General features: G+C 36.9%; 1 protein-coding gene and 1 pseudogene across 1 annotated transcript; one reads left to right on the top strand and one right to left on the bottom strand.

Annotated features, from left to right (window-relative positions):
• The first annotated feature begins 7125 nt into the window (after nt 1–7125).
• LOC139823684 (uncharacterized) lies at nt 7126–8834 on the top strand. The gene is made up of 4 exons (XM_071796200.1): nt 7126–7278; nt 7625–7858; nt 7956–8133; nt 8214–8834. Exons 2-4 carry the CDS (start codon nt 7630–7632, stop codon nt 8692–8694), a joined length of 888 nt encoding a protein of 295 aa, XP_071652301.1. The 5' UTR covers nt 7126–7278; nt 7625–7629; the 3' UTR covers nt 8695–8834.
• Nucleotides 8835–9526: 692 nt separating this feature from the next.
• Nucleotides 9527–12340, bottom strand: LOC139823683 (uncharacterized; annotated as a pseudogene).

Raw genomic sequence — 12340 nt, 5'->3', positions numbered from 1 at the left:
GAGAGGATCAAACCTTCTTGAATTAGCGACGGTTTGTCTATCTTCGTTCTCTACGCCTAGTGCCTTTGGAAGCGGAGCAGCTCCTCCGGTCATTAAAACCAAGACCATTTTCTTTGCTTTTGCGCTATTCGAAAAATCGACAACCACACCGCCATAAAAGCCAGCTTTTGTGGCTTATGCCGTGATTAATTCAACCTGTCCACCGTTCTCTGGATAGAATTGTAACACTGCTCTTGCGCTTCTTGACAGGCATGCATACAACGTTGAGAAGAAACGATGTAAACGTTTTGTAGGATTGTGCAAAGTTTTGCTTGCATAGCACAACCACTGAAGCGCAGAAATACTGACAGCCCCATCAAACGTACCAGCTTTAAATGGCAATCCTTGACCTATATCTCCCAAAATTAAGTCACCATCTAATTCTCTTTCATCACAGCTACGTCTAAAAATAATGTAATGTGTTAATTAATATGATTATCATCTTTCACGCAAATTTTTACAGACAGCGTTACTAGCAACGTGCACAACTTCATTTGAGGTTATAATTGGGTACAACATTCATCGCACGATACTGTTATATGTGCAAATCGGAAACGTACCTCGAGTCCAGCTCTTCTGCGATCAACGAAGTCGGGATCGAACGTGTCAGTCGTCACTTTCTGCCAAGCGTAGAGAACCTTCTGTTCCGGCAGCGGTGCAATGGTAACACGATGCAGGGATACGAAATCTCCAGATAAGAGCACGAAGCAATTCAAATTCAGTATATCGCCGGCACGATTATACGGTGTTACTGCCGTTTCGCATACGCGCGTGCGGCTCGTGCAAACGTTATTAACGCGCGGCCGCAATCGCGCGGCAGAAACGCCTCGTGTGAACAGGCTCCTTGATCTCAGTATCCTCAGCTCCCTGCCGTCAACATAAAAATAAAAAATAATATAATAGGTTATTAACCTGTATGTATAAACACTCACGTAAACGTAGTAAACAGTAAATAGGTTATTAACCTGTATGTATAAACACTTACGTAAACGTAATAATAAACAGTAAATAAAAATAAGTATAATAGTAATTAATCGTCGCGTCGCGTAAAAAGTCACGGTCGGTCTCGCTCCGCGCGTACTTCGTACTTACCGTGTCTCTCGAGTGGGGGGTTTTTTCCAATTTGTCCTCGGGTGAGGACGGTTGGGCGCCTTCAGCACTAGGCTATTTGGCACAATTGATCTAAAACTAATAATGACCATATACTATAGTCTCGTGTCTATATCACCGTCAAAACACAGTCAATTCAAATCACTCTACGCGTAGCTCTAATAAATTTAAAAATAATATCCACTATATCCCAGTTCTTCGCACGTATTAAACGGAATATGTCTATATCCTCAGTAAATTCAAACTCTCTCAGCTCGGCATCCATGATTAACCTCTGATCGTCATACTTATTGCATCTCAAAATAACGTGGTGTATATCCTCGTATTCACATCCACATTCGCATCTCGCACTATCTATATAATTTTTCCTTTGCAGGGACGCGTTCAAATTATAATGGTTTGCCCTAAGGCGATTGATCAATGTAACAAAATATCTCTCCGCACGGACCTTGCGAAACCACGGCTGTCTCGCCTCTCGATCATAGAATGTATCAAAATAGAAAGTGCCCTTGTGTTGAGCATCGCGTTTGATCGATAATTGCGTTGCCTCCCATGACTCACCTCTCGCTCGCACCAACAAGTCCCCCACCGGGACCGAGATGGTGGGGTCGGGCTCCTCCTCCGTTGCCTCCTTAGCAAGTCCGTCAGCAATCTCATTTCCTAGAATGCCCACATGTGAAGGAATCCACACCAGCACGATCTTCTTGCCTCTCAGTCTCTCCAAATTGTAAATCAATATTCTGGCCTCTGTGACATACTTATTTTTATGCACATTCAGGTGATTGTTGCTAATAGATTTAAGGACAGATTGGCAATCAGACAGAATAATCACTTCATCACCACTCTCATATCTTCGCGTCCACAGCAGTCGCAGGACAGCACAGATCGCGAAAGCCTCCGCAGTATAAGATGAACATACATTAGGGAGACTTATCTTAAAAGCCTCCTCTTGATCGCAAATCACAATACTAGCGCCAGTGGCCATCGCATCTTCCTTATAAGAGCCGTCGGTGAAGATGATATCCGGGTTGTTTTTCAGTTGGAACCTCTCGATTATCTTCCTGATCAGAGCTCGATCAGAACACTTTTTATTTTTTCTCACGGCACCAATATCCAAGTCCACCCTCGGGATAAAGGTGTGGGCATTAAAAAATCCGTTGAAGACAAGTGGCTTCTCAACCGGGCCGATAAGCCTTCTCGTTCTTTCCACTTTACGCCATATCTCCGCAAGAAGAGAGAGTCTATATGCGGGTTGTCTATATCTCTTAAAATTCTCAGCCATCAACAGCCCACGCATCTTATCGCATAAGCCATTAGTGTTGTGAGCAATCGCCTTATTTGCGAAGTTAGCGCCCAGCATCAGCGCTCGGTCCCTTAACAGCATCACCTTGGCCTCCGCGATGATCACGTTATTCGGAGTAGAGTTCCTATAACCAAGGGCAGTGCGTATCCCAAGATTTTGGGCTCTCTCTAACTTAATCTGCAACGAGCACTCCCTGGGGAAGAACACAAAGCACGCATAGTCAATAACCGATCTGACGAGACTCTTGTACAGCAATAATGCAGTGTTGACCTCTATTCCTCTTGAGACCCCACATAGATATCTAATAATGGAGTTGGCACGGTTCACTTTGCCCCTCACGATCTGAATTTGCTGTTCAAAACTCAGCCTGTTGTCCAGCCAGACACCCAGGAATCTGGCCCCGCCACAGTTAAAAACACTGCAACCATTAATGACTATGTTCATATTTCTGTCGATGTACCCGCTCTTGGAGAACTCCACCAATACCGTCTTTCTAGGTTCCAGGTCCAGGTCCAGTCTCCGCAGTCGTTCGGCAATAATATCAATAGCCCTCTGTAATAGCAGTCTATTTCTCTCCCGATTCGGTCCACGTACATAGACCCCGATGTCATCAGCAAACTCAACCGCCTCGACACCCTCCGGCAAGTCCGCACATAGACCTTGTGTGTACAATGAATACAGTATAGGGCTCAAGACAGCACCCTGCGGGAGGCCCCGATAAACAAGGCGATCCACAAATAAACCAGAATTAATTATAAATCGCACTCTTCTACGATACAGCCACAAACTGACGAATCTGGCTATAGCTGGGGGGCAACCAAGCGCTATCAATCTCCCCAACATTATCCAATAGTCCACACTGTCATACGCGGACGAGACATCTAGGAAGGCAGCCAACGCGTATTCACCAACGCACATCGCAGATTTGATGTCAGACACAATTCTGACCAGATTATCGGCGCACGACTTACCCCTGCGGAAGCCACTCTGGGACGGGCTGAATTTGTCCTCCTTCTCAGCCCACCAGACCAAACGCTCATTGATCATCCTCTCCATCACTTTGCCAACGCAGGAAGTCAGGGATATGGGCCTAACCTTTTCACACCCGACCTTGTCGATAAAAATCACTTGGTAGTTAAACCAGTCACCAGGTATGCAGCCTGTTGACCACACCTTGTTGTAGATCTCCAACAAATGTTCCTTGGCCATGTCCGGAAGGGCCTTGATAGTTTTATATTCAATGCCATCACGCCCCGGGGATGAGTCCTTGCGGATCATCTCCAAAGCCCTCGTCATCTCTTCCCAGGTAAACGGTGCATCCAACTCAGCATTCGGTCGACATCCATCAAAGTCAGAAACCGGCTCCACCCCCACAAAAGGCGGAGCAAGACAGTCGATAGAAGACTTCACAACATCCTCCCTATTCTTAGTGGGCCAGGTATTCCATTCCAAGTTTTTTCTGGCGTTCTTGAAAATACGCATAATCTTCCACACATATGATAGGCTGGTGAACCTATCGATGCCCTTACAGAACTCCTCGAATCCAATCTTCTTCTTCTGCTTGATAGTTTTTTTAACTATCGCGGACGCCCTCTTATACGCCAGCCAATCATGTAGACTCTTTGTAGACTTAAATGACTTGAAGGATTCCCTTCTGAGACGGATGGCCTCGTCACACTCAGCGTCCCACCATTTATGAGACGGTTTTCTTCTATTCTGAGGGACGTGCGTGGGCGGAGCGGTACTTCTTCTGCCCGAGGCCGTCGCGACAGCGCTCCCAATAGAAGCGACAAACGACGAGTAGCACGCCTCCAAGTCCTGTCCCAGGAGAATGCGTCGCTGAGCAATATCCTTCATTTCCTCCCTCATTAATTCACCGAATCTACCCCAGTCCGTCTTCTTGGTAGACAACCTGTTGGTAACCTTACCATATATCAAAGAGGAGCTTCCAAACGAAAAAGATAACGGATGATGATCACTGCCCCAAGGATCCGGCTCCTGCGAGTATGAAACTCCCTCAATTATTTTCCTTGTGCCAAAAAGAAGGTCAAGGTTTGTGTCCCTTTGACCCCTGACACCGCTTCGGGAGCAAGTGTCCACGTTCACGCACAACAGTTCCTCTTCATCCATAATTTCATGTAACAAGTCACCATTGCCGTTAGTAGTTGGACAGTTCCATAGGGTGTTATGGGCATTAAAGTCTCCCATAATAATTGTATCCAGGCCATTTCCCCTAATTGCATTAAAAATCGGTCTGAAATCATGTCTGTTCATCGGCTCACAGGGGTGCCTGTAAACAGCCACAATGTTGACATTACAAGATAGATTATTTGTCTTGACACACACAACATCATACCCCACCGGCAAAGCAACTTGTAGTGGGATTTCCGAAAACTCCATAGAGTTGCGCAGAGAGACAGATACACCACCACTACTCATTCTGTTGGCACTGTTGACAGATTTAAAGTTAGAAAGAGTAACACCTCGTGGACCCTTGCATCTTGTTTCTGTTAAAATCACAATGTCATACTCCGAAGCGTGCCGGGCCAGTTCCTCCTTACAGCTACGGTATCCTCTGCAATTCCACAGAAGGAGCCTGAATTATGTTCTCTCGTGAGAGGGAGTCCTTCCCTCACTATTGTAGCTCTGCGATCCATATCTACGATCATCCTCCATATTCACATCCTTCTTGGTACCCTTACCAGCACCGCCACGTGTAGGGGGAGCCGTCTCGTGCCCCTCCCCCGTTAATGCTTCGATCAGGCCTTTCCTAGCCAATGGGACTTTCTTAATGAGAGACATTATGCTCGCGATGAACTCACCCACCGCAGCATCCCGCTGCACCGCATCATCTCCAACCTCACGACGCACCACCCGAGACCAAGATGATCCTCGGTTACCAGATAAGGCCAATCCTCTTCTGTCCGCAGAGATATCTTCTTCATGGCTATTGAATTGGGCAAAGTAGTTGCCAATTCCACTTGAATTAGGCCTCGCTCTGCTTCTAACTTTCGGGGGGCCACTATCAGCATAAGAAAATTTACGCGGCGTTGGTTCGTGTGCCTCTGTTATCACAGGCCTCGTCCTCCGCGACGGTAACGCCGGCCAGCCAGTAGGATCCATCCTGCTGTCCATGGGCCTATCTGTAGGCGGGGATTTTCCCTCCACCAGCCTTCTCGCACTGTAGAAAGAAATATTGTTAAACGCCATAACTTTATTTATATTCTTGTTTTTCTCGTACATCGGGCAACCCCGGAAAGTTGATTTATGCGAACCGCGACAATTGAAACATCGCGTAGTTTTTTCACATTGGGCATTACCGTGTGATTTATCTCCACACACGATGCAGCGAGTGCCGCTTTTGCACGCCAACTTAGTGTGACCGAACTTAAAACAATTAAAACATTGTTTAGTTTGCGGAATAAACGGCCTTACTCTGAGGTTAACACCATTTTGAAAAATCTTCAGATTCCTGATACTTTTCGACTTAAATGTTATCGTAATATTATCCGTGGCCATGAGAGATGATGTTCTAGTAGCAACGTCCCACTTTCTCCGATACATTCTTTCCAGACTCAATATATCAGCCCTATCCTGCAACACCTCCCAAAGCTCCGGGATGCCGGCCGGCCAGTCTGCAACAACGCCCCTGCTAATAATACTGCGTTGCTCAATATATGCTTTTATTTTTGAAACCCTTAATTTTTCAATAATCTTAAGCGCGCGGTTGGCCTCTGTAGCGTTAGCGAATTCCACTTCAGCCGAGAAGTGGTTCAGCATTTCCACGGCAATGGGACAAATATTCAACTCAGAAAGGAGCATCCAAATTTTTATTTCATTCATGCCCTTTCTGGTAGCGGCATGTTGTGGCTCAAGCCTAACGGTAATCTTAGCTTTACCTTCATAATGTTCGTCAAACTCAGTATATCGCTGGAATTCCGGTTTGTTTACACACTTCTTCAATCCTTGTTCGCTAACTGTATATATCTCCTTTTCAATCCTCGACATGAGATTCACGTCCGTATCATGCCGCTCGTCGCTGTTGTTCACGTGATCGCCCAAGGCTTCAGGCGCACGCTCGTACTGGCTATTATTGTTAATATCTTCGTCTACCGGAGACGTCGTCACACTCGTTTTATTGTTAATATCACAGTTCACAGAGTCACCCCTATCACAGTTCGCATTGTCCACCCCCATTTCGTTCCCCGGGGGCGAGATCACTTGTAAATCCGTCGAGTTTTCTTCGTCATTAATCTGATTCACAGACGTGGCGCGTTTTTTAGTAATCCCGGCACACAGCATCTCGAACCGGTCGTTCAACGATAAATTGTCTTTAGAGAACTCGTCAAAGTATTCTTCCGAAATACTCGGCCTCTGCCTCTTATTGCACAGTGAAGTGTCCATCGGCACATGCTTATCATCGTTAATATCACTCAGGCCCACGGGAGGATTCATCCCTGGGATATCGCTCCCCCTCCGAGAGGGGAGCTACCAAAAATATATACCACCCGCCCGACCAAGAGGGTCACCCCGGGCCGATACGGTAAGGCAGCACGACACCAACTATAACCTAGCAACTATCGATAGCGGTAGAGAGCGACTCGCATACACGTCCGACTCGTGCGACGGTCCGAGCCGGAATCCCTGTCTCTCGAGTGCTCTCGAGATAGGTTAAGGGCCTAAGCAGAATGGCTGTCTTATAACCTTAAGGCAGTGTTTTATGCCTTAAGCCTTTGTCTTATGTAACGCACAATACTGTGTTAATGTTTTCTGTCTTGTGTAGTATACGCGACGTGACGCCACGTTTTAAGGAATAAACGTAAAACGTATGTATATGTAAATAACAATTCTATTATACAATTAATAATGAATATTTTATAAATAGTTATGACATAATACATTTTAAACTTAGAAATATGTAATAATAATATTTTATATTCGAAATATATTTCAATAACTGTGAATATAACCTAACTTTTTTGTTCAAAGAAATTTATCTAATGTACTTATAAATAAAATGTTCTACTTAATTAAATATTATTTGATTTAATAGTATTATATATGTTTAAAAATCTTGTTAATTATTTTTGTATAACTTTTAACAAAATCTATATGTATGTACGTATATTATCTAATGTTATATATGTATATTATTTTATTATTATTTTTTAGTAAAAATGGAAGATCATCACTATTTTGAATTTAATAATACATATTGTACAGACAATGAAGTGTCAAATGAGAATAATATTTCTATAGAAGAAAAAGACAGTGATGCTTTTCTAATTGAATTATACAGAGAACGACCATTTCTGTACAATAAAGGACACAAAGATTTTAAAAACATAATAATTAAAGATAATGCTTGGAAAGAAATTTCTAAAATCATGCAAAATAAAAATTATGGTAAATATCAAATATTTTTAATTAATATCTTTTATTATGTCTTATTGCTAATATATATTATGCTAATTATAATGATAAAATCTCAACATTTTTACAGGCAACTTATATACACCTGATTATTGTCAAACTAGATGCACATCTCTAAGAAATCAATATAATCGTGAGAAACGAATAATAGATAGTCAATATAAGAGTGGAAGTGGTGCTTCAACTCATAAACCCTTTGCATTTTATACTCAATTATCTTTTCTTGACAATTATATCAAGAGACGAAGGTTTATAATGATAATTGCTTAAAAATCCGTATTTTAATAGTATAATATGTATATATACTTATATATTCTTATATTTTCAGAACATGCAGTAATATAAAACCAAATAAAGCTTCAACATCTACATCATCTTTAGAACTGTCAACAAAAATTCCAAAATTTACTTCAAATGAAGTATTTGATACCAAAGAAAAATCAAGTCATTCTATGCACGAAACAGAAGATAATAATTTTAATGGTGAAAATAATAAAGAAAATATTTTAGAAGATACTCGTGAAACACACGTAACACATAAACGCAACATTGACAAAGATTCACCATCAGTCGTATTACATACAAAACCTAAATCTAAAAAAAGTAAAGTCGATGAAACAAAGGAATTAGACAATATGTTTACATCGGTTAGCCAGAAAATCATGAATGTTTTAGATAACAAACGTGAAAACAATAATGAAGACGAAGCATTTGCACAATTTATTGTTGCTCACTTGACAAATCTTCCACAATCTGAGAAAAATATAAGAAAGAAAATGATAACAGATGCTTTATTTTCTTCACTATAAAAAATTTAAAATTTTTTGTTTTTAATAATTTTTATTTTTTTCATAAAGTATTTTTATTTTTTATTACAGAAGTATTTGTTATTACAATATGTGATACATTACTATATGTGATATTGTAAAAAAGACTGTTTCTTTTAAGTAAGATTTTAAGTTTAAAATAATATTTTCAGTATAAGAAAGTATGAGAAATATTTTCATATTGAAAATATGAGAGAAAATGTTAACAGATGCTTTATTTTCTCTATAAAGAATGTAATATTTTTTGTTTGTAATGATTTTTATTTTTTTCATAAAGTATTTTTTTTTTATTACTGAAGTATTGTTTAATACAATATGTGATACATTACTATATGTGATATTGTAAAAAAGACTGTTTTTTTTAAATAAGATTTTAAGTTTAAAATAATATTTTCAGTTACATTGTTTTTTAAATCTAATATAATTTTATTATTTAGTGCGCAAAACAATATTTTTGTTTAAGATTTTTTATTTATGTGATAGGTGATCTTAGATAGATGATAGATATGTGATAGATGATCTGATATGTGCATGATTTGTATGTGTTAATTAATAGTGTATGTGTTAATTCTAAAGCACTTTCCTTATTAACTATGTTTATTATTTAATTGCTTCATTTGTATACCTTTGTAATGTATATCTTGCTAATTATATAATTATTAGATACAACATTCGATTTGTGGTATTTGTTTTTATTTACATAGATCTTTATTACTAGTAGATACACATCAACTTAGATTAACTTTAAAGCTTTATTGTAAAATTGTAACATTATAGTTGAAACATTATGCCGTATGACTAAAGACAAATACAATAAAAACAAAATATATAAATGACTTTCATTAATAAATAAAAATAATAATTAATAAATGTAGGTAATACTATGTGCATTAATATTTTGCTTGTAACATTTCACTATAAAGAAACCTTTTCTTAATTGCTGCAATATATAAACTTTCAGTAAATAAAGTTAATTAGGTTGTAGAAATTAATATTAATTGATCTAGCAGTAAGGAGATAATCGGTATATAAACTTTACATATAACCATATGCAAAATCGGTACGACATTATTGTCAAACTCTAATTATATATAAAACAAGAACTATATATATATATATATATATATATATATATATATATATATATGTATATATATATATAAAGATTCTAACTTTATCTTATTCATTTTTTTACTTAAGTAGAGCTCAGTTTAGAAATTATGTTGTCAAAAAACTGCTAAAAAATATCAAGCTATATAATTCTTGAACACATTCTTTTTTCATATTAACATTTTATTAGAAAGAATAAGATTAAATAAATAACTAAAAATTAAATGTATGTGTATAGAAACCATTATTTTTATAATATTATTAAATATTTTCACCATATGTTCCTCTTTGCACGTAATCGTATTGCCACGGTACTTCTCCTTCAGGTGATACAAAATATTTACACAATGTGTCTCTTTGTTTCGAAGCAGAAGATACGGTTTCATTATAACATAGGTTTTCCGATGAAGACAACCACTGCATTTCCTTTATAAATAAAAATAACATGGTTAATTAAATTTATAAAATATACAGTAATTAATATTTTAATAACAATATTATATACACATAATGTATCTGCATTTATTTAATTATTTTATTATATTAATTATTAATATTAAAATTTTTTTAATTTATCAAAAGTTTAAACATAAAATTAAGTTATATATATATTTTTTTATGCAGAATACAAATATTTAAATGTTTATTTTACCTGATTATGTGTATCGTTTTCAAGAAATTCAGTTGTGCTATATAACTTTAGTTTACAGCGTTCTTCTTCAACCATTACAAAATTATGTAAGCAGAGCGATGCTGTTGTCATCAAATCGGCTGTTTTTGGCAGCATACAAATGGATTGTCGAAATATTCTCCATCTATTGGAAAATATTCCAAATGCGCTTTCGACTGTTCGCCTAGCCCGAGAAAATCTATAATTGCATATTTTTTGTTCTTCATTTAAGTTTCTTCCGGTATATGGCTTCATAATTCTTGTATTTAATGCAAAAGCATCGTCTGCCAATAAAAAAGTTGGTGTACAGATCTGACTTCCAGGTAATTTGAACGTTCCCTTTGGTAGATTTAAATTTTCATTTTTCAAATTTTCTCCAATTAATGAATCGTTAAAAATTCCGCCATCGCTGTTACCACCGTATGCACCAACATCAACTAACGTAAATCTATATACATGGTTGCCAAAAAACAATACTATAATATTTTTTGTAATTATAAAAAAGACTTCCCGAATTAGGGGGACATTGCAAGGTAATGTGTTTTCCGTCTACTGCCCCTACACAATTTGGCACATTCCACCTCTTCCAAAATCCTTCAGCATACGACTTCCATTCTTCTTCACTTGGTTGTGATAGATACAGTGGTTGTAATACATTTATTAATATCTGACATACTTCTGTAATTAACATACGCACTGTTGATTCACCAATTCGAAATGATAGAGCGATAGACAAAGGAAGATCTCCAGTGGCAAGATATCTGAAATATATTTTCATTAAAATATCTATGTTATTAATATTATTTATTATAAAAAGATGATTAATTTTCCATTTCTCTCTCTCTCTCTCTCTCTCTCTCTCATTCTCTATTAAAGCATGTTTCGAGTAATAATTATTTTAGGCAATTTTTGTATATCTGACAAAAATAAAATATTATTAATACTATTTAATATTATTCAACATTTATATTTAGTCTAGAATACTTGTTTTAGTCTACCACAGAATCTGTCTTTGTTACTTTAATAAAATTTCTTTTTTATTGTTATTTCTACAAAATATAATTATTTTGAAAAAATAATAAAATAATTACTTATATAATTATATACCTTAATACTATTATCAATCTTTGTTCTGCAGGAAATGCTCGATAACTATTTTTTGTTAAATGAGGTTCAGTTAATTGAAGTAATTTGTTAAATAAAGATAAATTCATTCTCGTATAACGAAAAAATAAATTTTCATCATTTTTTAAATCTTGGAAAAGTGTCTCATAAGCTCCGTATTTGTATCTCAGTTGGTTTATTGGTCGCACGTACCATCTTCTTTTATACCATCTAATTTGTTTTTTTTTTCGTTTTAATAATTTATATAAAAGCATCCATTGTAAAACAAGCAATAAAAATTGCTTATTTCTATGCATCATTTTAATATACCTGAAATTAAAATTGTTTTCTGTAAAATAAATTAAATTAAATATTATACAATTTTAATAATTGACAAGATTTTTAAACATATAATACTATTAAATCAAATAATATTTAATTAAGTAGAACATTTTTATTTATAAGATAAATTTCTTTGAACAAAAAAGTTAGGTTATATTCACAGTTATTAAAATATATTTCGAATATGAAATATTATTATTACATATTTATAAGTTTAAAATGTATTATGTCATAACTATTTATAAAATATTCATTATTAATTGTATAATAGAATTGTTATTTACATATACATACGTTTTACGTTTATTCCTTAAAACGTGGCGTCACGTCGCGTATACTACACAAGACAGAAAACATTAACACAGTATTGTGCGTTACATAAGACAAAGGCTTAAGGCATAA

This window comes from Temnothorax longispinosus, unplaced genomic scaffold, assembly GCF_030848805.1.
Source record: "Temnothorax longispinosus isolate EJ_2023e unplaced genomic scaffold, Tlon_JGU_v1 HiC_scaffold_16, whole genome shotgun sequence".
Classification (NCBI taxonomy): Eukaryota; Metazoa; Arthropoda; class Insecta; order Hymenoptera; family Formicidae; genus Temnothorax; species Temnothorax longispinosus.
This window is presented reverse-complemented; position numbering and strand designations above follow the sequence as displayed.

Coding starts and splice junctions, on each gene's coding strand:
- LOC139823684 (XM_071796200.1), top strand. CDS start 7,630: ATGGAAGATCATCACTATTTTGAATTTAATAATACATATTGTACAGAC. Junction 7,859..7,955: donor CATGCAAAATAAAAATTATG/GTAAATATCAAA, acceptor ACATTTTTACAG/GCAACTTATATACACCTGAT. Junction 8,134..8,213: donor AATTATATCAAGAGACGAAG/GTTTATAATGAT, acceptor TTATATTTTCAG/AACATGCAGTAATATAAAAC.